This window comes from Caenorhabditis remanei, chromosome III (assembly GCF_010183535.1).
Source record: "Caenorhabditis remanei strain PX506 chromosome III, whole genome shotgun sequence".
Classification (NCBI taxonomy): domain Eukaryota; kingdom Metazoa; phylum Nematoda; class Chromadorea; order Rhabditida; family Rhabditidae; genus Caenorhabditis; species Caenorhabditis remanei.
The window spans coordinates 789,809-816,043 of record NC_071330.1 but is presented as its reverse complement, the minus strand read 5'-3'; the positions used below and the strand labels follow the sequence as shown (position 1 = coordinate 816,043).

Here is a 26,235-nt window from a genome sequence, read left to right as displayed (position 1 = left end):
CGCAAGGTCACGTAAACGCGCTCCGCCTCACAGCGGTTGGTACGGTGTCAAAAAAGGACTTGGCTGAGTGCCAGGTTCAAGTTTAGCGTGTGTTTATCGTATCTTTCAATGAAAAACGCGACGCACACGCATCGCGACTCGGCCGGTAAATTCAAAACTTTTCGTTGCGTACCTTACGCTTCGCATCCCTGGGTAGACATAACTGTTCTCTACCTCTCCTTTCTCTGGTCTCACTCTTGTATTGTCTCGTTTGAACACCATGTCAATAAATCACAAGATCATTTTACGAATTCAAAGTATTTTCCTGCGAAACCGGAAGTTGCCTGTGGCAAGGTACCCCCGTAACCCCTTATTCTGCGAGACGTCACATCAAATACGCAACGACACTCCGCCCATGCCCACTCGTCCACCGTAACCTCAGCGCGCCGATTTACGTGCCACGTGTAATCCACACGGACGATAATTTATTCTTGAGCCCGGGTGGCTAATTTGAGTTAGTTTTCTGCGTTTTTTATCGCTGGTTTTATTGATTTTATCGTGTGCTATTGTCGTGTCACTATTTATTCTTGCAATAAAAAGTATTTTATTGTAAGAAAGCTTGTTTTGTTGTCGTATTTTATAAGAAACCCGACCACCCCGTATTCGTACGAGGGCTACTTGGGGGCCGAACTGTGGTTATTGATTTTTCGTTGTTTTTTCCTTGTTTTTCGTAAAGTTTTTGGATTCTTCTGGTCTGAATAGACAGAAGACAGCTGAAAATTCTACCGGTTTATTGATTTTTCGTTTGAATAGACGAAAAAGCAGTTTACTGGTTGTCGACTGTTTCTGGCGTTGAAAACGGAGAAACTTGGAGGAAGCATCGGAAGAATCAGAACAATCTCGTCGATTGGATGATCGACGATTAGTAAACAAGTGTTGAATAAAGACTTTGTTTACAGACGACAACAATGGGCGACGGGATGAACGACGATTTGGAGAGAAGTGTGGCTAGTGGTGATGATAAGGTGAGCATGGGAGCCGTGCAAATGAGTTTGGCGGAGAGAAGAAAAAGAACTGTGGGGTTCGCGAATTTTCTCGCCACCGTCGGTCAGGTGGAAGAAGAAATGCAGCAGATCTTGAAAACCATGACGGTGGTCAGTTCAAGACAAGTTGACGTCGTGCAGGGGCCGTGGAGGAGGTTCCGCAAGGAGTTGACGGAGAGGTTCAAGGAGTTGGACGAAGATAAATGGCCAAGAGCGGTGATGCGTATTATGCGCGAAAGTGGCTTGGAGTCGTTGGGGGAGTTGAAGAGCAAGTGCGAAAAAGGCGGTGGTGAAGGAAACGTGGGAAATTCGGGGGAAGAAAAATGGCTGGAAGAGATAGAAGGCATCAAAAATGAAAACCGTTTGTTGCAGGTGGCATGGAACGAAGAACGGGAAGGGATGGCACGCCGAATTCAAGAACTGGAGATGGAGAAGGAACAAATGATGCAGAAGGCGAAGAGACTGGAGAAGTTGGCTAAGGAGGAGAAGAAAGCCGCGGAGTCAATGAAGGCGAATTTGCAATTTGTTCAAGGTAAGACAACGGAGAAGTTAAGCGAAAGAACCGCGAGTTTGCAGGAGGACTCGAAGAATGCCGGCAAGCGCTCAAGAACAAGTTCGAGCAGCAGCACCGCACGATACTGGAGTCTGGAAGACCAGAAAGGTAAGCTGCCGCCGGTGGAAAACGGGGAAGATTGGGAGGATAAAGTGAAACAATGGTCTAGCGAAAGAAGAGGAAGCGTGGGGATGAAAGAAAACGGTTGGGAGAGAGGAAGTGTGAATGCGGGTAGCCAAGCGATGGAAAGCGAAGTGCAGGGAATGGTGCAATGCATGAGTAGAATGATGAAGGCGTCGGCGTTGCCGGAACCGAAGGTGTTTGACGGGAAGGGAGACTTCAAAGAGTTTAAGAGAGCGTTCCTCCTCAAATATAACCAGGTCACGGATACCGATGACGAATTGGTGGCGATTCTCGAAGAGAAATTCCTGGGAGGTGCAGCGAAAAGCTTGTTCAAAACACTGCCAAAGCGGTACGAGAGATCGATCAAATCCTTGTTCGAGGAATTTGAGATGAAATTGCGGAAGAGACAAGGAGATAGTAAAGCAGAGGCGCTGAACGAGTTCGAGGGGTTGAGAAAGCACCCGAATCAGAAAATGTGGGAATATCTGGTGGAGGTGGAGAAGTGGTCGAAGAAGGCGTTTGCAGAAGCGGGAGCGGTTACGCTTTCGCAGCTGCGAACAACAAAACTGATGATGGCGGCGAGAAGAGACGACACACTCCACAAGATGCTAGTCATGAAACGACTGGAACTACCGTTGGAAGACCAGTATGAACACCTGAAGGATATAGTGCTGCAACAGGAGAACGAGAAGCGACGAGATTACGGGTGGAGAAGAGGAACTGTAGGAGGGTATAAGGAGAGAGAGGGCGGTAATGAGAAGGATAGAGGAGACAACTCGCGGATCGGTGGGAAAGAGGATGAAGGGGGAAGACGAAAGGAGGGTTTTAAGATAAAATGCTTCAAATGCGGAGGTATCGGGCATATGTCGAGACAATGTACGTCGAAGCCGGTACAGGAAGTGGCGATGAAGAAGGTCGTAGGAGATACAGAGGAAGCGGTCGTGGGAGCAGAAACAGCAGAGGTCGTAGAGGTTTTGGGGCAGAAGAAGAGGATGGTGATAGATAGTGGAGCGGTAGTGTCGGTAGTCTCCAAGTCGGCTTGGGAGGCCTTAAAAGCAGGTTGTCAGCAGTGGGAAAGTGAGGTGGAAATGCTGGGAAAACCAGATTTCACAATCGTTAACGCGTCGAAGGGAAGTATGCCAGTTTGCGAGCAGATCAGGTTGCCGATTGTAGTAAGAGGTAGAAGAGCAGTGGTGGTGTTCCAAGTGGTGGAAAACGAAGCAGAAGTCTTCTTGCTAGGAACGAATGCGTTCGAGAGCATCGGAGTAGAACTGAAGTGGAAGGCGGAACGAGCGGTGGCTCGGGCCGCAGAAAAGTTGAGAGTTCCCCCGCAAAGTTGTGCACAGATTTTGTTGAAAACGGAAGTCGACTTGGGAGAGCAAGTCCTGTTAGAATCAAAAGAAGAATGTGTCCCAACAAGCTTGTGCGCTAAGAATGAGAACGGATGTTTGACAGTGGTAGTGTCGAACTGGAAGGATGAGCCGTTGCTAATTAAGAAGAACCAAGTAATGGGAGTAGTAGTGCGAGAGTGGAAGCTGCAGAGGAGTGGGGAATATAATCACTGAAAGTGGTTCCGGAGGAGAAACGTAAGGAAGTGTTCCAAGAAGCGCACGGGGGAATATTCGGAGGACACTGGAGTCCGGAGAAAGTCGGAGCAATGCTGGAAAAGAGGGTTTGGTGGCCGCGAATGAGGGCGTGGATTGGGAAATGGTCCAAGGAATGTCAACAATGTCTATGCAGTAATGCTAAACAGATATTGACAGCACCATTGACCGCAATAGAAACGAGTGAACCGCTGGAAATTGTGGCGCTTGATTTGTTGGATTTAGGACGGAGCGCTCACGGGAATCGATATGTATTGACCATAGTCGATCTGTTCAGTAGATACGCAGGAGTGTGCGCGATTCCGGACAAGTCGGCTGAGACAGTGGCAAAGGCTTTTGTTGAGAATTGGTTGCTGAAAGAAGGAAGGGTCCCGAAGGCTATATTGACGGATCAGGGACTGGAGTTCGCGAATGCAACTTTCGAAAAAGTCGCAAAAATGTCGAATATTAAGCTCATAAGGACAAAAGGATACAACTCAAGAATGAATGGGGCAGTGGAAAGGTTCAACAGAACAATTCAGACGGTCTTGAAAAAGATTACGGTGATTCCAGCGGAGTGGGACGAGAAGCTGCCATATGCTGTTTTTGCATATAATTCATGTCGTCATGACGCAACGGGGGAAAGTCCACATTACTTGATGTACGGAAGGGATGCGAGAATTCCGATGAAGGCAGATGCGGAGGAATTGGTGGGACGCTATCAGGTTGACACGGATGAGTACAAGTTCAGACATGCGGAACAGATGAACAGTGCGCAGGAGGAGACGAGAGCTCACATAAAGAGGGAACAAGAGGACGCGAAACGATATTTCGATAAGAAGCACGGAGTGCACAAAATCAAATATCCAGTAGTGGGAGACAGGGTCCTTATAAAGAGTCCAGCGGAAAAGATAGGGACAAAGAATGCAAAGCTGCGAAATGAGTGGCAAGGGATGTATCGGGTGTTGAAAACAACAGAAAATTCAGCGGAGGTTATTCCAATTGTAGGAGGGAAAGAGAAGATCTGGGTGCCATGGGAACATGTCAGGAAAGTGCCGATTGAGGTGCCAGAAATGAGTGTGAAGGCCAAAACAAGAAGAGGGAAACGAGGTGTTCGAGAGAGTGGGGAGAGCGGGGTTCATGAAATAAGAAACATAGAAATCAGTGTTGAAAACATGAATTCTTTCAGGAACTTCGTCAAAAATGGATGCGGCTGCAAATTCGGACCATGTCAGTTGAAGCTGGAGGAAATGAGCGTTCGGACGGTCGAAGAGGCGGCGAACTGGATGGTTTTGAGGAACAAGCAGATCCGTAGTCCGGATATGCACTTGATGATCCATTCGGGAGTAGTGCAAAAGGATGTTGGAGATGCAGAAAAAGTCGAGGCGCTGAAGATGTTTGCAGCCGAATGCCCAATGATTGCGAAAGCAGTCATGAATGGTACGATTCAAGAAAAGGAGTGGAAGGCGGCTGCGGAAGAAGTCAAGAAAGAAGTGGAAGAGCGATTGAAGCCAAAGAAGACGGTTGTTCGCGAACCTGAGATACTCATTGGACCGAAAATGGGCATCAAAGGCAAGGGACTTCTGGAGATGAGAGAGTCGAATGCAGACGGATGGGTGGACAGATATGATTTCGAACAAGTCCAAACGGCGGTGTTCCTGTTGACGCTGACCGTGGACGAAGAGAAAAATAAGAGAACTGGAGACGTCATTGAGAAACTCGCAAGAGAAGTCAAAGAAGTAGTTGTGTGCCCATTTCGAATGGATTGCACTTTTGCCGAAGTGCCAGTGGTGACGGAGACATGGAAGAGGACGCTCATGACTGCCGCAAATGCCATCTGGATTGAACCGATGAAAAGTGTCGGCGCCAAGCAAATGCCAATGATAACGACCGCTCCGGACCATTTCAAGACTGTAAAGGAGTTGGCGGACTTCCTAGAAGCCGTGATGCCGAGTGGTGGGATCGTCGAGATGCTGAAGAAGGATCTGGAGAAGGAGCCATCATCGAAAAGAAGCCGACTGAGTCATCAGTGAGCGGTCAGCAAAATAGCTAATTGTGTTTGTTTGGTTTTACTAATATTGTGTTAAATTATAGTAGAATTTGTTCATCGCTTAAAGATGTGTTTATTAATGTTTGGTTGTTAGGTTGGGTTAACTGAGTTTAGGCTGAGCGGTGGGAAACAGGCGGTGAAGAATGTAAGTCGTGTTGGTGATAGCTCTCGCACCGGTCGGGGCCCGGTTTCTGTAAAGGGGGGGAAGTTGCCTGTGGCAAGGTACCCCCGTAACCCCTTATTCTGCGAGACGTCACATCAAATACGCAACGACACTCCGCCCATGCCCACTCGTCCACCGTAACCTCAGCGCGCCGATTTACGTGCCACGTGTAATCCACACGGACGATAATTTATTCTTGAGCCCGGGTGGCTAATTTGAGTTAGTTTTCTGCGTTTTTTATCGCTGGTTTTATTGATTTTATCGTGTGCTATTGTCGTGTCACTATTTATTCTTGCAATAAAAAGTATTTTATTGTAAGAAAGCTTGTTTTGTTGTCGTATTTTATAAGAAACCCGACCACCCCGTATTCGTACGAGGGCTACTCGGAAGTAAATTGAAGAGCGTTTGAATACCAATTGGCAGGCAGAGTCGCCGCTCAGCCAAATCGTGCGTTTATAACTTGGACAAACTATAGAGAGTTGAACATTGCCGAATGAACTGTCAATTTTCTTTCATTTTCCCTCAACAAAGGGAAAAAGTACAAATTTATTTTCCATTCTGGTAAAAACAGTTCTACGAGTGACTTTATGTTCCCACGATCGCAATGACTAAATTTTTCTCACTTTGTTACCATAACAACCTTTACATCAGTCTGGCTCATTGGTCTTCTGTCCATTTCTTCTAGCTCTCCTCTCCAAAAAACACATGACGAGTTCCCACTATGCACTCTAATCTCACTAATCCAGATAGGAATGTAGCAGCGGATTAGACGTGTCACATTTTTGATTTGGTTTAGATTTTCTCTTAGATTTCGATTTTTTCTTCCATTTTTTCGAGACGATGTCAAACTTAACAATGTCATCAGATAGCCAAGAAGGTGAGAAAATTCTATAAAGTTATAAAATTAGGCTTCAAGAAATTCAGTCCAACAACTAAAACAACTACTCGATGAAGCAAGAGCGAGGGAGAGAGGACATAGAGAAGCCGAGCGGTCGTTGAGAGGTGAGACGTTTTGAAACCATGAGATAGTTACAAAACGTCCCAGTTTCAGAACACTTCGGCATAATCCGAGACGTTGTGAATCGCCATCTTGCGTTTGCTAATCTCATGCGAGAAAATGGTGAGGGACGCTCTGCAACTGTTTCAAAACGTCACAATTTTGCAGCGAATGTTCAAAACCAGGAGCTCGAGCAACAACGTCTTCAAATCAGAGCTCTTCAGGAACAAGTTACTATACTGAATATTGATTTAATCCTCTCACGTGGTAAGTTTTAGAATGAGGGACGTTTTGAAATTGAGTAAAAAAAAGAAATTCCAGCAAGTATCGATCAGATGCGTCGTCAGATTGCTGGAGAAATTGAGCCAATGAAGACAGAATAATAATAATAATATCTACTATACACAACTTTATTCGTGTTTTTCTATAAAATCTCAATCACTTTCCATCCAAAATAGTCGACAACTCGTTGAGATCATTCAACATCTCGCCACGCTTCTCCTTGTCATTTTGACAGAATGCGATGCGATTGCTGGCCGTTTTCAGCATGTACTTCATGTTGGTTTCCATCGAGAGCGGGATCGAGTCCTCGTACGTCCAACGGCGGACACGGCACTCGTCTTTGATGTACCTGGAAGAAAAAGAAGATGTGTGTTTGGTACCGTAGTTTACTCGCAGCGTCAAACTCGCTGCGAGCTCTCACTACGAGACTGTGCTCGTGAGTACACGTTGTGTTATACTCACGGCGTCAAACTCGCAGCGTCAAACTCACAGCGTCATGCGTGTACCGCTCTAAGCTAGTTCGCTGCGAGTTCACTTCGCTCTTGCGTGCCCTACATGCAGCGTCAAACTCTCACCGTGCTGTGTGCATCGTGTAATTGCTAGATTAGAACGCTGCGTCATACCCACTATGTGATTCATTCCGCTGACAGCAAACGCGCTACGACACTAGCAGGTTTTCTACTCGCAGCGTCAAACTCGCAGCGTCAAAACTCACTGTGTCATGAAAAACTTGTGCGATGGGTACACCATCGCCTTCCGCTTCTCCCCCACATCCTCATCATGCGAATCCTCCTTCGAGAACTTCTTCTCCGCACTAGCACTTCCTCGATTGTACTCCTTCTCAGCAGGTGCCGAAGTCGCTGGTGGAGGTGGTGATGGCACCGCTCCAACTTCCACAGAAAACGCCGCCTTCTTCGGTGGGCTCGACGGCGCCGTGACCATCTCCGTAGTTCCTCCAGAGGAGGGAGTGCCGGTTGTGGTGAGAGTCGGTGTAGTGGGTGTAGCTGTGGAGGATGATGGTGGTGGTGGGGCGATAGGTTCGGAAGACGATGAGCGGAGCGGAGTGTCTGGTTTGGCTGCTGGGATGGAGGCGGCCTCCGGGATCTTGCCCATGTCGGATTTCTTGAGCTTGTCGTTGGAGCCGAGAGCTTTCGAGAGTGGTGGTGGTGGAGGTGGAGTTGCTTCTGGAAGAAGAGAAGGAATTAGGTATGCGCAGTGATCGAGTGAGCTCGCTGCGCTAGAGCGAGCTTTTACGTAGCGAGTTACAAAGCGTTAGTGAGTTTATCACGTTGTCGCTAGGATTAGGGATATGGATATCGCAATAAGTGAGCGCAACACGCAGGGAGCTCACTATGCTCAAGCGTATTCTACTCGCTGCATCATACTCGCTGCGTCACGGGACTAGAGTAGTGAACTCATCGCAGTGAGCCGAAATGAGCTCTCCTCAACTCTGTACAAAGCTCGTAGCGGCGTCAAACTCGCAGCGTCAAGCTCGCAGCGTCAAAAACTTACTGCGTCGAACTCGCAGCGTCAAAAACTCACTGCGTCAAATTCGCAGCGTGAAACTCGCAGCGTCAAACTCGCAGCGTCAAACTCGCAACGTCAAATTCGCAGCGTGAAACTCGCAGCGTCAAACTCACAGCGTCAAACTCGCTGTGGGAAACTTACAGCGTCAGTCTCGCAGCGCCACAAAAAGCTTGCAAAGCCTCAACTCACTATCTTTAGCCGATTTCTTTGTCGATTTCGCTGATTTTCCTCCAGTTTTCGCAGCGGCGCCCTTCTTGGCCGCCGGTGATCTAGCCAACTTCTTGCTCTTCTTGCTCTTCGAGCCCCGTTTCATCTTTCGCTTTTTGGCGCAACACGAGAAGAACCCATTCTTCTTCTTCTCAGGGGTCTTCTCCTTCTTCGGTTTACGCGATTTACGAGATTTGGTCTTCGTTTTAGTAGCGTCCGTCGATTTAGTGGATTTGACGGATTTGGTGGAGTTAGTCGATTTTGGTGTCTTTGGCGACGCCGATTTTTTCTGGAAACCAATAAAGTAGGAGAGTGAACTCGGAGATGCTCACGGGCGCTTACCTTGGCGAGAGCGGTGGTCATGATTGATTATTGAGGCGAAGAGGTGTCGCTGAAGAGAGTTTGAATCGAGTAGTCGAGTCGAAAATATCGAGAAGTGATTTGAGAGGGCAGAGAGGAGGGGAAATGATAGGGTGTGGGGGAGGTTAGTGGAGTAGGGTAAGGGGGCGGGGTCATAGTGGTGTCAAAATAATTTTAAAATTGATGATTTATGGAAAAGGGTTCACGTTTATTTGGAATTAAAGTTGAAAATTTTGAGTGAATTTGTTACGTTGTGAGTTTCACGCTGCGAGTTCAAGGCTACAAGTTTTTGCATACTTGCAAACTGGGCCGAATCGGGCCGAATCGGTCCGAATCGGGCCGGCTCGTAACTCTTCTCAATATTATGAACTGAAAAATATACCAAAATGAAGATCTCGACGAGTACTATGTCCGTGACTTACTACGGGCCGGATGGCTATTCGTTAATATGTCGCGGGCCGGGAAAAAGTGCCAAAAAACGCGAAAATGGACAGAAAAGCCATAGTAAGTCACGGATATAGAACTCGTCGAGATCTTCATTTTGGTATATTTTTCAGCTCATCATATTGAGTTTGAAGCGAGTTACGAGCCGGCCCGTGTCGGCCCGTTTCGGCCCGGTTGACAAGCATGAGTTTTCGCGGCGAGTTTACGACTCTAGATTATGTCAAGCGTCCCATGATGCAGAGCGTTAGCCGCTGCGAGTAAAATACGCTTGAGCATTGGGAGGTCTGATGTTCAATTGTTGTGGTCTCTTTGCGTTTAAGTTAAAGACCCTCTACTCGCAGTGAGCATGACGCTGCGAGTAGATGACGCTGAAGCGTGGTGAGCTTTACAAACATAGTGTCTATAAAACATAAGTTTTGACGCTGCGAGTTCACTGCTGTAGATTGTGTCCAGCGTTACATGACGCGGCGAGTTTGACGCTGCGAGTAGAATACGCAAGACTAATTGTGTTCAATTGTTGTGGTATCTGCGCATTCAAGCTATGACGCTGCGAGTACGCTGGAGCGTGGATACATAGAGTTTGACACTGCAAGTTTGCTCAAAACATTAATTTATTCCAAAACAATAAAATTATTCATCATGAAGATACGATCTCCCTCCCGACTTGATGATCACCAGATCCACATGTCCCTCATCTTCAGCCTCCGCATTCAACACACTCAACACGTACTTTCCTGGTTTTGCTTGGAATGTTCCAGAGTGGAAAGGCAAATCGAAATAGTAGACAGAGTCCTGGATGATTCTTGGGAAATTGTATATCTCGACGGGTTTTTGGAGAAGTTGGACGGAGATGGTGTCTTTGGATTCTTCAGAGTCAATCTTTTTCAGGGTGGCCCTGGAAAAATTAGCATTGGTATCAAAAAGTTGTCAACTAACAACATGTAGAAAATTTTACGCTGATCATTTCATTAGTTGACAGTTTTTTAATAACACTAAACGCTGAAGAGATATACAACGTAGAAAAAGATCGGGAGGGAGAGAGAGCGCAGACGCACAGACAATCTAGCGTCTCTGCGTCTCTCAGCTTTAAATCGCTATATCTCTAAGGCCTTTAGCGTTATCAAAATACTTTATACCTGTGGAATGTAGAGAATTTTACGCTGATTATTTCACTAGTTGACAGTTTTTTAATAGCTCTAACCCTTGCGGAGATATCGCCGTCTAAAGAATAATAGAGAGCGCAGAAAACGAAACACTCTAGCTTCTCTGCGTCTCTCTCCTGCTTAACACAATCCTAAACTTCAAATCGTTGTATCTCTAGGGCCTTTAGCGCTATCACAATTTGTTAACCTATGAAATGTAGAAAATTTCAAGCTGATTATTTCAGTAGTTGACAGTTTTTTGATAGCACTAACCACCGTGGAGATATCACCGTCTAAAGAGAAATAGAGAGCGCAGACACTCAGACTCTCTTGTTTCTCTGCGTCTCTCACATAAATTAAACTTACACAAAACCATCACAACCTTTCTTTCCAACAACAACCAATCCTGTAACATTCTCATAGACTTCCAATTTTCCTTGTGAATCCTTTTTCGGTGGTTCAAGATTTCCAGTCTTGTCATCTCCAATTGTGTAAGCTCCAACTACGGTTGCATTCTTTTTCAACTCAGCGCCATTTCCGAAATACTTATAAATCGCTTTTTCAAGAACGAATTGGTTTGAAGTGGAGAGAAGAGTGATATTCAATGTGTATTCCTGAGAAATTCCAGAGCCGGTCAGCTTTACTTTCATTATCTCGTTGGGAATATTCCGCCTGGGGAAGTCGAATGGGATGGAAGCGACATGGTGGTTCAACTGGTTGGTAGTGGTTTTGTAGGGTGGATGGATGTCGGAGGAGGCTTCCAGGCTGGAAAAATTTGATTAATGACAGAATCTTGCAAGTTTACTGTAACCGTAGTCTTAATGCGTTTTCGTGGTTCTACAGTACCGAACAAAAAGGTATCAACTTTGGCTGTTTTCAGTGGAAAATGACCAACTTTGAGAGTGTGCCATAGTAATTCTGAATGTCACACTATGAAAATTTTTAATGAATCATATAGATTAAACGTAGAGCTCCATTTTTGTAGTTGACAACTTTTTTGTACAAGCACTCCCTAGAGAGTTATGGTCATTTTAATACGACAGCTCAAAAATAGCACTATTTTGCACTGAAATTGGTCGATTTGAGGGAAAATTACTTTGTCGATATGTAACTTTCTAGGAAGTGTCCGTACAAAAAAGTTTTCAACTACGAAAATAAAGCTCTACCTTTGTTCTGTATGGTCCATTAAAAGTTTTCTTGATGTGTCAATCAGAATTACTATGTCACACACTCTCAAAGTTGGTCATTTTCCACTGAAAACAGCCAAAGTTGATACCTTTTTGTCCGGTACTGTATGAGTCACTGTAGCTATGTCTAGCTGACTATAGAGTAATATGCTGATAGTTTCAAAGCAAAGTATAAACTTCTCATGGTACCGTAACAGTGCTATGTAGGTTAGACTACTGTAGTCTAATCTAAATTCAGACTTCAGTTAGTACTGTATCTTAGGAATGCGGAACAGAGTATCATCATGGGCTACCGTAGTCATCTCTCTCTCTCTCTCTCTCTATTGCAGAAGGGTTAGTTTATTTAGTAAACATCGCAGTCAGATGTTATGGCTTCTCTGCGTCTCTCTCGCTGAACCCCAGTCTAAGCTTCTAACCGCTCTTTCTCTACAGCCTTTGAGAAATATAAAAATTTGCAACCTATAAAATATAGACAATTTTAAGCTAATAATTTTACTAGTTGACAGTTTTTTGATAGCACTAATCGCTGCAGAGATATTGCGGTCGAAGCAAAACGAGAGAAATAGAGAGCGCAGACATGTCAGACACTCTAGCTTCTCTGCGTCTCTCCACTAACCTTGTACATCGAAACCATAAAAAAAATACTTGCAAACCGGGCCGTTATAAGCTCAAAAATATATCAAAATGTAGATCTCGGCGAGTTCTATGTCCGTGACCTACTATGGGCCGGATGGCTATTCGTTAATGTGCCGCGGGCCGGGAAAAAGTGCCAAAAATCGCGAAAATGGCTTTAAAAAAAGCCATTCTAGCCCGGCCCGTAGTAGGTCACGGACATAGAACTCGTCGAGATCTACATTTTGGTATATTTTTCAGCACATAATACTGAGTTTGAAACGAGTTACGGGCCGGCCCGTGTCGGCCCGTTTCGGCCCGGTTTGCAAGTATGAAAAAAACGATTCTGGTTAGACCCACCTCAACGGTTCCTTATTCCCCTTGACCACAAAATACAGCCAACTCTTCGTTCCATTCGTCAGACCCGTCGTGATATCAAAGCTCCGCATATCTCCATTCACATGGAACTCCCTTCTTCCTCCAATTGCCTCGTGATGAACAAACACTTTGATCATATGAGCATCTCCTTCATTCAAGTCCACTTGTCTCAGAATCGTATGATTCCATCTCTCCGAGAAACCAGGGAGTACTGTCACTCCATCGATTGTTTGGTAATAGATGCCTCCGCCTGTGTGAAGTGAGATATTTGATGTTCCTGGTTTAAGGGTCTCGAAGTGAACAATTCCAAGCGAGTATCCAGTTTTCGTGAAGCTCAACGTCGAAGTTTGCTTAGTGACACGAATCACTTCAGGGTTCGAGCATGTCAGATTGAAATCGAAATCCGTTACATTTCCTTTGAAAAAGTATGCAGCAGTGATGTGAGATCCCGAGACAAGACGAGTTCCCACTGCTTGATCAGGTGAAATTTCGACGGCTTCAGGGGAACTGAAGAATTGGTAGAAGAATAAACTTGGCCAGTTCAGTGTCGGCTTTGTTGTAGGGGCAGGACAGTTTGCATCGAATTTCCAGGAGGCGTGGAGGTCTTCGGTTCTCTGGAATATACTTCGAAACCTTATAAACCGACATGTGATGCTTTCTTCTAACAAAAAAGTATTTGAAGACACCACTTTCAAACGCCCTATAAATTTGGTCATGGGTATATTCGACTACGGGGAGTCCATTTCTGCAGTCAAAACTTGCTAAATGCGTCTGTGAGCCGAGTTATGAGCTCTCAAACTTTTCATACGGTTTAGCTTTTTTCCATGTAATTCCAAATTGGCAGTACATACGACACCGCACAGTTCAATTTATGTTCCCCAGCGGTTTATCTGTGCTGGTTCGTTGCAAAAATGAGAATATCTTGCGTATACTACTTGTCGATTTGGAATTCCATGTGAAAAAGTTCATGAAAAGTTTTGAGAGCTCATAACTCGGCTCGCAGAGACATTTAGCAGGTTTCGACTGCAGAAATGAACTCCCCATGGTCGAAAATATCTATAACCAAATTTATAGGTCGTTTGAAAGTGGCGTCTCCAAAGACTTCCCTTGTAAGATATAAGTTATATATCTGGCGTGCCTCTGACGCGTTTGATTTGGGAAAAAGCTAAGAAGGTTTTGAGCAAAGTACTCTTATAAACCAGTCCATTGTTCGAGCGCGCTTTTTGAAATGGCGGTGGTAATGCCCCACTCACCTCTTCCAACGGGCTACAGACAATCTCATACTTCAGCACCAACTCATTCGTAGTATTCCTCATCATATTGACCAAATTCAGATGGATGTTTCGGACACCCAAAGAATTTTGATCCTTGCAAACTCCCGGATTTTGGTAGTACTCCACTATCGCTGATTGAATAGAAGGACTTGTGACAGACACTTTGAGAGCTGATTCATCGACATAACTCAAATGAGCAGATGTTCCATAGGACAATACAAGAGCGATTCTTCCACTCTCTTCGTGGAGTTTGATAGTTTCTGAAAAATCGAGAGTATATCTGTGTGCATGTTTGTCTGGTGACTTACCATCGATGTTCCAAACGGTAACAGTGTCATCGGGGGCTTGGAGCTTGAGAATTTTATCAAAAACCAACTCATTTCCATATTTCTCGCATGCCTCGTGGAGAGCTGATACGGCTTGTTCTGGAAATTTTAAATGTTTTAATGGGATAGGGAGAGATGCAGAGAAAGTAGAGTGTCTGGTCGTCTGCGGTCTCTATTTCTCTCGTTAACAAAGTTTTGAGCGCAATATCTCTGCAGTGGTTAGTGTTATCAAAAAATTGTCAACTAGTGAATAATCAACTTGAAATTGTCTACATTTCATGGGTTAAAAGTTTTTTAATTGCGTTAAAAGTTACGGAGATATAGCGGTTAGATTTGCGAGAAGCGGGAGAGAGATCTCCCTTAGAAAATTTCACGCTTATTATTTTGCCATTCAGCCGTTTTTTGATTACACTATTTCCAGAAGAGATATCACGGTGTAAACTGAAAAAGAGAGTGCAGACATGCCAGACAATCTAGCTTCTCTGCGTCTCTCTCCTGCTTAATAGTAGCCTTAACTTCGAAGAGATGTATCTCTAGGGCTTTTAGCGCTACCACAACTTGTCTACTTCTAAAATGTACACAATTTTACGCTGATCATTTTACTACAGTCCTCCACATAAATATAGGTTCACCCCCCAAAACGACCCAAAATTGAAAAAAATAACTTTTTCAAAAAAGGTGTATACCGCAATAATAAGCAAGTAGGAGGCCTATTTTTATGGTAAAAGTAGAGACCGCAACATTTTTTTCAAACTCAATTTTTCATTAAAATTTCCATCCTGACCTTTTCTTCAGGTAAATGGAAGTACATTCCCAAATTTTTTTCTGAAAATATTCACTCTCTCCGAAGTTACAGGACCTTTTAGTCAGCCATGGTTTCTACTGAATTTCTCTTGGGGAATTCTTTCGTTTTCCTGACCACGCAAAAAATATTTTCTGTTTTCACGTTCAATCCGTCGAATTTTTGTAAAATTTGGGAAAGTTCGAACCAGAAACCGTTTGATTAAAAACCCAGCGTCTTATCCACTGAACTAAATGAGTACAAATGTGACGCTGATAATAGGAAAATATATTTTTGACGTGATTTTTAAAAATTGAAGAGAATTATTTGAAGGATTTTCAGCTTATTTCGAGATAAAACATCAAATATCTAAAGTTCTACAATACGGATTTTTTAATTTCTAAGTGGATCTAGATCGAAATTTTGCGTAGATTCTGATTCCGTCGAAAAACGAAGCGAGTCTGACTTGCATTAACCTGAACTGTCGATAAAACTACTTTTCTTTTTGAGCCTGTTGTCTTCCGACACCGAAAAAACCACATTTTACGAATCAACGGCTTTCAAAATTTTGGCCCCAGATACCTGAAGAGATGTCTAAGAAGAATATGTCAGAAAATAGATCGGTTATCACTGTAAATTTTTGAAGTGATGCCTCGAAGTTCAGCTGGCTCCCAAAAAAATTCGACAACACGAAAATTTAATTTTCTTTCAAAACCTATTAGAGTATGTCAAGAACTACTAGAAACAGTAAAAAAACAATGCGAGTCTGACCTAGAACAACCTAAACGTGACATTTTACTGAAAAAAGCAAAATGTTTTTTCAGTTTTCTGAGAAAACTAAACATTTGGGTGAAACGAAAGTGTGTTCATCGGATTCTACAGTAGCGAGCATAAGTGAGCACCCCTTCATACTTTTATGTGTATCTCAGCTGAAATGAGTCCGTTTTGCATAAACTTTTTTATAAAAGAAAGCCAAAGTATTCAGCAATAAGAAAATATGTTTTTTGAAAAATTTCCGTCATTGATTTTTTCGATAATCGATTTTTCCTGATCTTGATTTGAAAATTCGAAAAAAAACTTTTTATTTTTCTCTTGGAGATATTGAGTTTTTGAATTAAAAATGTTGGAAAACACTCAAATAAACAAAAAATTATGTTGAATTAGCTTCTCAACTCCTGAGTATCGTTCTAGAGCTCCAGAAGTCAAAAGTAGTGCCCTCGGGGAAATAATCATAACTCATCAAAAAATGTTTCAAATTTTTTGAAACATGCACCAAAATACGTGTCTTGAGTTTTTCTACAAACCAACATCAAAAAGTTACAATTTTAGAAAAAATAATTTTTCTAATTTTTTTCACTCAAAAATTATTTTATTCCCATTTTTTCCCAATTTCCGTCATTTTTTGGTTATAAAACGTACATACCTTTCAAAAACTGTATGCAAAGTGCTTTGTCACAAATAACAAAACACATGTATGTATTCCTTGTTCGTGTTATAGTCAGTAAATAACGGAAATTGAGAAAAAATGAGAATAAAATAATTTTTGAGTGAAAAAAATTAGAAAAATTATTTTTTCTAAAATTGTAACTTTTTAATGTTGGTTTGTAGAAAAACTCAAAACGCGTATTTTCGTACATGTTTTAATTAATTTGGAGCAATTTTTGATGAGTTATGATTATTTCCCCGAGGGCACTACTTTTGCCTTCTGGAGCTCTAGCACGATGGTCAGAGGTTGAGAAGCCAATTCAACATAATTTTTTGCTTATCTGATCATTTTCCAACATTTTGACATAAAAAACTCAATAACTCCAAGAGAAAAATAAAAAGTTTTTTTTCTGATTTTCAAATCAAGATCAGGAAAAATCGATTATCGAAAAAATCAGTGACGGAAATTTTTCAAAAAACATATTTTCTTATTGCTGAATACTTTGGCTTTCTTTCAAAAAAAAGTTCATGCAAAACGGACACGATTCAGCAGAGTTACACATAAAAGTATGAAGGGGTGCTCACTTATGCTCGCTACTGTACGTACTCGATTACATAGGGGTCAAAAGTTTTCATTCTGTTTTAGCGTTCTGGGCTCTCAGGGCAGACCGCCAAACATTTCAATACCCTCCTCATGACGCCCCAAGAGAAGAAAATGAAAAACTCCGCCCACGTTCATTGCGGTCCCTAGGTAAAAGTTAAAATTCTAGAAGTTTTCAAGTTTTGAGAAATTTCGAAAATTTCCTATTTTAGGTATTTTCCATTCCACAAAATGATAGGTTCACTTGTTGAAAATCTCAAAATTTTTGAAAAAGGAAACCGGAAACCAGGATTTTTAGAATGGACCCGACTAAATAACATGTCTTCCGTAAATTTTTACAAATGTGCCACTTGGATCTGTTGACGGGACCTTGCAGCGAGCCGAATATCGTTGGTGACTACCGATTTTTTAAAAAAACACACACCGCGGTAAATTTTTTTAGGAAAAACATCTGATTTGTCAGAAATGTGATGTCAAACACCTTTTCAGGGTATTTAAAGTTGTTTGGGGTCATTTTAGATTTTCGAAATTCAAAGAATTCAGCAATTCTCAAACTTGAGGTTTGAATTGGTAAAATCATCATAGCTGTTTCTGACATCACAAGGGTCTGGGCTCAAATTTTATGACTTTTCAGACAAAATTAATTGTCACAAGCATCAAAAACGTTATTTTCATTCATTTTAAACTCATGGAAACGCCGATTACCGTTGAATTCCTAAACTGAACAAGTTGACTTTCTGGACTGTTCAGCCTTTTATTGACTAATCTGTTACTTGAGGGTTGGGATTGTTTGAGAAGTGTACAAGTGTCACATTTTGCACTGACAACGTAGTATGCATGATTTAAACATAAAAGTATCATGTTTTCATATGTCATGGTTGTTTAACACAGTTACCGATTATGTCCCCGATATCGAAAAAATGAAATGAAGTTTATTTTGAGATATAATGGCCCCCTCCCATCATAATAGCTAAAGTCTGAATGAAAATAACGTTTTTGATGCTTGTGACAATTAATTTTGTCTGAAAAGTCATAAAATTTGAGCCCAGACCCTTGTGATGTCAGAAACAGCTATGATGATTTTACCAATTCAAACCTCAAGTTTGAGAATTGCTGAATTCTTTGAATTTCGAAAATCTAAAATGACCCCAAACAACTTTAAATACCCTGAAAAGGTGTTTGACATCACATTTCTGACAAATCAGATGTTTTTCCTTAAAAAATTTACCGCGGTGTGTGTTTTTTTAAAAAATCGGTAGTCACCAACGATATTCGGCTCGCTGCAAGGTCCCGTCAACAGATCCAAGTGGCACATTTGTAAAAATTTACGGAAGACATGTTATTTAGTCGGGTCCATTCTAAAAATCCTGGTTTCCGGTTTCCTTTTTCAAAAATTTTGAGATTTTCAACAAGTGAACCTATCATTTTGTGGAATGGAAAATACCTAAAATAGGAAATTTTCGAAATTTCTCAAAACTTGAAAACTTCTAGAATTTTAACTTTTATCATTAAAATAGGCCTCCTACTTGCTTATTATTGCGGTATACACCTTTTTTGAAAAAGTTAATTTTTTCAATTTTGGGTCATTTTGGGGGGTGAACCTATATTTATGTGGAGGACTGTAGTTGAGAGATTTTTAATAGAACTAATAATTCTGAAGATATCGCGATTTAAACCCCTCCCATTCTTACCATTGTTAGTCTCCTCGTGCTCAAACGCTTCCATCGGTTTACTGCTAACTTCAGAACCCCCACTAGGGAGTACTGTCACTCCATCAATCATAACCAAATCTGCTCCTCCTTTCATATGAACTGAGATATTTGATGCTCCTGGTTTGAGGGTCTCGAAGTGAACAATTGCGAGCGAGTATTTGGTATCTGTGAAGCTCACTGATGAAGTTTGCTTCGAGACACGAATCACTTCAGGGTTCGAACATGTCACATTGAAATCGTAATCCGATCCATTTCCTATTAAAAAGTATGCAGCAGTGATGCGTGACCCCAAGACCAGACGAGTTCCTACTGCGGGATCAGGAGAAATCTCAACAGATCCAGGGGAACTGAAGAATTGGTAGAAGGCAACAGTTGGATATGACAGTGTCGGCATTGTTGTAAGAGCAGGACAGTTTGCATCAGTTTTCCAAGAGACACGGAGATCTTCGGTTCTCTGAAATATTTGATACTTAAAGTTTGAACATCCTAGCTTAAATTTAATGAAGGTTTTCACACGCCACTCAATGGTTACTGTAGGTTACAATTAGTATTTTCAATTACTCAAGAATACCGCCCGTACTTACTCTAATAGACCAATGTTTCAATCTAATTTTTGAGAATTCAACACTTTGGCCTCTGATACTTTTGAGTCCGTAGATTCCGAATCTGAAATACAATTCTGCTTAATCTTTATATGAGCCATGTTATGACACCATCCATGATTGGAAAAAAAAGCGTGTTTCAGTAGAAATTGCGGTGGCGCGGGTGTCACGCAGATAAGCTTATTCATCGAAAAGGTTTGACAGGTGATAACTCGGCTCACAGAAGGATTAAGTACATTTTTATTTCAGATTCGGAATCTACGTACTCGAAAATTTCAGGGGTCAAATTTTTGAGTTGTTCGAAAGAGGGCACTTCGAGGACTTCCCTTGGATTATACTAGCCGATCGGTCTATTTGGTTCATTTTTTAATACAGAATTAGAAAAGTCCAAAAAGAAGTGTTCAAAGGAAAACCCTCCAATTTTTTGGTTTTAAATTTCAAAAATACCACACATGTTATAGTATTTTAGCCAGTTTTAGCATAATTTAGAAAACCTGTAAGCAAATTTAGTAAATTTAGCGCTTTCCTCAAATTTCAGTCAATTTTCTAGATTCCCCAATAGTTAAAGGGTGACGGTCTATTAGTATTGGTCATTCAGAGATCCCGGTCCCCATCATTGTAGTTACAGTACCCCGTCAAGGCGGATTCCGCACTCACCTCTTCCTGCGGGCCACAGACAATCTCGTACTTCAACACCAACTCATTCGTAGTATTCCTCATCGTATTGACCAGATTCAGGTGGATAGAACGGATACCCAAAGCATTTTGATTTTTGCATACTTCCGGATTCTGGTAGTACTCAACTATCGCTGATTGATGAGAAGGACTTGTGACAGACACTTTGAGAGCTGATTCATCGACATAACTCAAATGAGCAGAGGTTCCAGAGGACAATACAAGAGCGATTCTTCCACTCTCTTCGTGGAGTTTAATGATTTCTGAAAGATCAAGAGTCTATCTGTGTGTCTGTTTGTCCGTGTAGCTTACCATCAATATCCCAGACAGTAACAGTGTCATCGGGGGCTTGGAGCTTGAGAACTTTATCAAAAACCAACTCATTTCCATGTTTCTTGCATGCCTCGTGGAGAGCTGATACGGCTTGTTCTGGAAAAGGAAAAGTTGTGAGGGGGAAAGTGAGAGATGCAGAGAAATAAGAGTGTCTGACTCTCTGGACTCTCCACTATCTTACAAGCTTCAAACAGTCGTATCTCTAGAATTTTTAGAGATATCAAAGTATTTCCGCTTGAAAAGAGACGATTTCACGCTGATTATTGTCTCATATAACAACTTTCAGATAGCCCAAACCGTTGTTTAGATATCACTGTCTAAACAAACCTAGAGAGGCGCAGACATGTCAGGCACTCTAGCCTCTCTGCGTCTCTCCCTCTCTCTCTCGCTTCACACAAGTCTAAACTTCTAATCGCTAGATCTCCAAAACTTTCAGCGCAATTCGAAACTTCTAACTTATAAAATGTACACAATTTCAAGTTGATCATTTTACTAGTTGACAGTTTTTTGATAGCACTAACCACTGCAGAGATATTGCGCCCTGAACCAAACGTAAGAGAAATAGCGCAGACAACGAGACACTCTAATTTCTCTTCGCCTCTCTCCACTAACCTTGAACAGTCCAAACCGCTTGAAAGAGAAAAAGAAGTTTCCAGAGAATCATGATTTTCCAGGAAAGTGAAAATTCCAGAGGAGCTGCGGGGTTTTTATACCCCATTTTTGATTCGATTAGGACAGTTTCCCAGAGGGAAAAAAGATTTTTGATGGTTTGTTTTATAGTCGGTCTTTGATCACGACGCGATGATCAGAAATTGAACAGGTCTAGATTTTTAACAGTTTTTTCAACAGAATTTTAGAAAAATAATAGATTTACTTTCAAATTAAGCTTCTGCTAACGACACAAATACATGAATCAATGCGAAAAAGTCTCGACAACTTCTCACTACAAAAAATCCCCAAATATTCAATGGTAGCTGGTAGAGGAAACAAAAAATGAGCAAACAATTGATAGGGGTGAATGTGAGGGGACCGGCGCTGACAAGGGACCAGATACTGAAAATAAGGAAGGAGAGATTGATGAAGAAGGAGAAGATGCAGAAGATGTAGTGGACTTGTAGGGTGGTTTTGTCGAAGTTTACCAGCGCACGGGCGGTCGCAACAGCCATTATGAAGAGCACCTGGAAGAATGGAATTGTATACGGTTTAAAACTGTTACAATACAGTATTATTGAGAACTGCGTGAGTTAAAACCGTTATGAATCAGAAGTAACTAACTAGGGAAGGTCTTGAAGTCAGTTTGGAAATATAAGGCGTGACCTATATTATTGGAAAGCTGGGGAAACGTGGATTTCAAATAAATTTTCGGATCTTGCCCTCGAGGTCTGGTATTCGAGTAACACAAGGTCAAAGTTTCCGCCGTCATAACAGAATGATAGTACAAGGTTCTTTACAAGCATTTTCTAGACTCTGATGTGTTTCTGACTTCCGTTTTAGGGGCGAAACCTAAAACTCCACAAAAATGTTAAACTCCGTTAACATTGAGTATCACGTTCTAACAAAAAGTTAGTTTTTAGTTACAGTAGTCTAAATGGCCTCTTTCAAATGAATTGAGGTAGTTTTCGTGGTTCAGTCTCAAAGCGTTCGAGTCTGGAATAACTCAGTTCATACTTCCAAAACGGCCCAGCGCGTAACACTTCAAACTCAATATTATAAGCTAAAAGATATACCAAAATGTAGATCTTGGCGAGTTCTATATCTACTACGAGCCGGATGGCTATTTGTTAATGTGCCGCGGGCCGGGCTAGAACAGCTCTTAATAGTTAACGATATTTCAGACTCAAGCGATTTTCGAGTAATCCGCTCTGAGACGGAAACTGCGCCAACTTACTTGAAACACACCAATTAAACTACTGTAATTAACAACTATATTTTTGTCAAAAAAATGATACTCGGTGTTAGCGGGTTTTAAATTTGAAAGGAATCATATGTCACCGACTTGTCCGCTTCGAGTGCGTACTGACGAGATACACGGCTCTTTTTTTGATCCCATCTCAGTTGAAGTCTGACAAAATATTCTGATTCCCCCCCCCCATGTTTTCAGCACTTTCAGCTTATCACCACTCACCACATCATAAACCGCAATTGTATAATAGAACAATGGGTGTGCGAACCATCCATTAAAACTTTTGGGAAAAGGTTCCCACAATGCGAATTTCTTCCGGAACATTGCTTCGAATATACAAAGAGCAGTGGCTACCACATAGCAGAGTTCGAAGACGACTACAGTAGTACATCCGCCACGGACCAAGCAAGACGACAGACAGCAAAGGGGTTCCAGTTCTAGGTGACGAGATTGGACTCTGAAAAAATGTGAATTAAGTGGTCTGTATGTTTGTTAGTCTGGATGTCCCACTCACTTTGTATGTATCGGTGCGACTTTATTCGCCTTCATCCGATTCCTGAACATGACCACTTTCTGATATTGATGGTTCACGGCTTCCCCGATTTTCTCGAAATATTGACTCATTTTCCAGTACATCACACGGAATGGGCTTGGCGCTTGGTCTGGAATAAGGATGATGTTGGAGGGAGCTTAATTATGACCTGCAGTTATAAATTTTGAGGGTCACGGCCACTTTAAGGACGCAGGAGGTAAAACATTCATGTTAGACACTTGTGGAAACGGGAAATTTTACAGAAATTGCTCAAAAACATCCAGCTCTGTCGATTTGCAAATTAGGCGCTCAAGTCGGTTGCATTATTAAACCTACATTACTGAAAATTTTGAGAAGTAGGTCTTGACGCGATTTTAAAGGTGCATGGGTTAACTCAGAACTTGGAGAGCTTAAGATTTACAACGAGCTGTCTAAGATTTGTTTTTTTTTTCAAAAAAAAAATTCATAATACTCCAAAAGTCATTCAGACTTCAGGGCTATCGGTTTCGCGTGGACACCTTCCGGCCCCCCTCCCCCATCCATTCATTCGCTTTCTCTTCTCTCACCCGCTGAGCTTTTCTTGCTCGAATTGTCGCCACCACGCGGCTCCTTCACTTTCGGAATTTTCATGGCTCGTTTCCCGTTGGTCGCCGCGCTTGTCGGGCACACTTGATTTATCTGGAAAAACTGGGAATGAGATGGAGAAGAGAGGTGGTGGTGGTGGAGGTGGTACTGAAATGAATGGATAGAGAGGGCGAGGGAGGAAAGGAAGGTGAGTCATGGGACATTTCGAAACCAGGACGTTTTGAAACGCTACAGTTTTTGATATTGCGTCGACTCTCATTATCCGAAAATTGATAAAATTCGAGAGCCTGACGTTTGTAAGGTTTCTAAATGTCTTGATTTCAGAACGCCCTAATTGATAAGTGCCCCGGTTGTAGAGTGTACTGGTTTCTAAAAGACGTTTGGAAACTAGGACGTTTTGAAACTAAGACAGTTCATCCGGGAAACTTCGAAATCTAGAATCTGTTCGGTTCTAAGATATTTCGGTTTCAGAATGTCCTAATTGTGAAATATTCCAGTTTTGAAATATCTTGGTTACTAAACGTTTGATTTAAATACTCCTAGATACCCACCCAACTTCCTCATCTCTAGATAAAGGGCATTTCAAAACCAGACACTTGGTAACAACGACGTTTTGAAACCATCAAAATCATTTGTTTCTTTTTAGGTGATCTCTTTTATATTGAGTGTCAAAATGTAACCGGTTTTAAAACGTCTGGTGTCAAAGTGTCTCGGTTTTGAAATGTCTAGTTTAGTAGTGTCTCGGAGTGGTTTATCTGGGGATGAGGTAGTTGGATACCTAGGTAAGACGGGTCCACCGTATCTCTCAAAAGACCGCCCGTGCAAAAAAGTGGTCAACTACAAAAATGAGGAACAAAACTTGATCTAAACATGTATATAGCATTTGACATCACTGGACCAGCAGAGATATCGTGACGGGATCTCAAAGCCCATCTATCCAGAAAAAACTTATAAACTTTGAAAAAAGGTTAGCTATCCTGGTTCAGGACACCTACACTATACAAATATAAAAAAATGTGGCCGCCTACTTTTTCTCTCTCATTGCAACCTAGCTCGGTCAAGCAGGGATAAATAACTTTAGAGAGAAAAAGTAGAATGGAATTGAGGTTAGAAGTCAAAAATGTGTTGGCTACAGTAGTCAGATTTCGAAATTGTGCCAAGTTTTACCGGGCGGTACCTTGAGAGATACGATGGACCTGTCTTACCTAGATATCCAACTTCCTCATCCTCAGACAAACATTTCAGGGACATTCTAAAAATAGAAATTTCAAAACCGAGACACTTTGACACCAGACGTTTCACGTTGTCAAACCCTGGTTACATTTCGACACTGAATATGAGAGAAACGCTTAGAAATGAGGCACGATTTTGATAGTTTCAAAATGTCTTTGAAGTCAAGTCTCTGGTTTTGAAACGTCCTTTATCTAGAGATAAGGAAGTCATGGTGGATATCTAGGAGTGTTTAAACCACACATTTAGTTAGCAAGCCGTTTCAAAACTGAGACATTTGGCAATCAGGACGTTTTGGAACCAAGACATTTAGAAACCGAACAGCATTTAGATTTCAAAATTTCCCGTTTTGAGTTTTTTTCACCAATTTTCGGGTAAGACGTCCCTCGTCCTGGTTTTAAAACGCAATGTTTTTGTCGCCTGGTTTCGAAGCGTCTTATGGGCGGTGCCTAGTGAGTTTTGGCTAGGGAGCGGCTCGTACGGTACAGTAGCTGGGATCTGTAGCAGGGAGTGTTCCAGTACAAACAAGTGGTCGGTCAACTATTAGCGCTACACGCTTCTTCAAACCGCGCTCTACCGAAACCTACAAAAGTTGTGGGAGAAAAAGAGACATTTCGTTGGAGCGCAGTTGTAAGAACGGTGGCGACCTTCTAACAAGTTTCCTTACGGTAATGACTTGGTCCAAACTTTGGTCTCATTTTTCCCTAATACCAGACCTCGAGAGGAAAAACTGAATGTATATTTGGAAACAGCGTGATTACAGCTTTCCAATGGTATAGGTCATGTCCACAGTCACTAGGAGCCTTTCAAGGACGTTTCGTTGGAGCGCAGTTGTAATGTTACCTTCTTCGGTTGCCCATTCTGATTCACTTGTCCCCCATTCGTATTCTTCTTCGCCACGGACGTCTTCTCCGGCGGCACCCAGTACTCCACCATATTCTGATCAGGCTTGTGTCGAGGACGCCGGAACTCCTGGTCGGCAAAGTACCGACGGTTTTCCTGCAAAACTTGTTTTTTCTTCAAAAATTTTTAGTGAGGTGGTGGGAGAGAGGGGATGCAATAGAATTAGAAAAATACATGCAACATGAGGATACATTCATAATGTGATTAGTTTGTCGTACATGTATAATTAGTGTGAATGACTATGCAATCGCGCTCCAATCATCATTCCTGTTAGATAACACATGCATACAATAGTTTCATTCCCATTCAACCTCATCCTGCTCTTTCGAAGGAGTCACTCCTGTGAACAATTGGACTGTCGCCAGGTTACGTAACAGCTTCAGATTGTTTTGACGGATTGCCTACAGTATCTTGGTAAGGAGGAAGAAATAAGAAACGCGTCAAAGGTGCGCCAGATAACTCTTGTTTGTGATTTCCCAGAGTTTTCTGTCATTTTGAAAACGCGCCGAAGGTGCGCCAGGTAGTATTTGGGAGGTTTTAAAAATGTATGATTTTAAGAGAGCGCGTCAAAGGTGCGCCAGACAAAACTTTTCCATAGTGGCGGGAAATTTGAATTTTTTGCGCGATTTCAAGTTTAGCGCCAAAAATCTGAGAATGTGGTAGAGCGCAGATGCCGTTGAGTGTGGCTTTCCAGAGTTTTGTTAAATTCTGAAAACGCGTCAA

General features: G+C 42.2%; 3 protein-coding genes across 3 annotated transcripts; 1 reads left to right on the top strand and 2 right to left on the bottom strand.

Annotated features, from left to right (window-relative positions):
• Window positions 1-6,334: 6,334 nt before the first annotated feature.
• GCK72_008317 (uncharacterized protein) lies at window positions 6,335-6,874 on the top strand (the record flags this gene model as incomplete). Its single annotated transcript, XM_003104932.2, has 4 exons — window positions 6,335-6,371; window positions 6,419-6,496; window positions 6,546-6,758; window positions 6,813-6,874. The coding sequence occupies 4 exons, from the start codon at window positions 6,335-6,337 to the stop codon at window positions 6,872-6,874; spliced, it is 390 nt and encodes a 129-aa protein (XP_003104980.2).
• A 55-nt stretch (window positions 6,875-6,929) lies between these two features.
• Window positions 6,930-8,870, bottom strand: GCK72_008316 (uncharacterized protein; the record flags this gene model as incomplete). Its single annotated transcript, XM_053726764.1, has 4 exons — window positions 6,930-7,122; window positions 7,489-7,957; window positions 8,490-8,796; window positions 8,850-8,870. 4 exons carry the CDS (start codon window positions 8,868-8,870, stop codon window positions 6,930-6,932), a joined length of 990 nt encoding a protein of 329 aa, XP_053586341.1.
• Window positions 8,871-9,941: 1,071 nt separating this feature from the next.
• GCK72_008315 (uncharacterized protein) lies at window positions 9,942-25,545 on the bottom strand (the record flags this gene model as incomplete). The annotated part of the gene is made up of 13 exons (XM_053726763.1): window positions 9,942-10,206; window positions 10,820-11,218; window positions 12,613-13,244; window positions 13,884-14,164; window positions 14,213-14,329; window positions 18,729-19,203; window positions 20,009-20,289; window positions 20,339-20,455; window positions 21,414-21,537; window positions 22,485-22,719; window positions 22,777-22,924; window positions 23,361-23,472; window positions 25,453-25,545. 13 exons carry the CDS (start codon window positions 25,543-25,545, stop codon window positions 9,942-9,944), a joined length of 3,279 nt encoding a protein of 1,092 aa, XP_053586340.1.
• Between the last annotated feature and the right edge of the window lie 690 nt (window positions 25,546-26,235).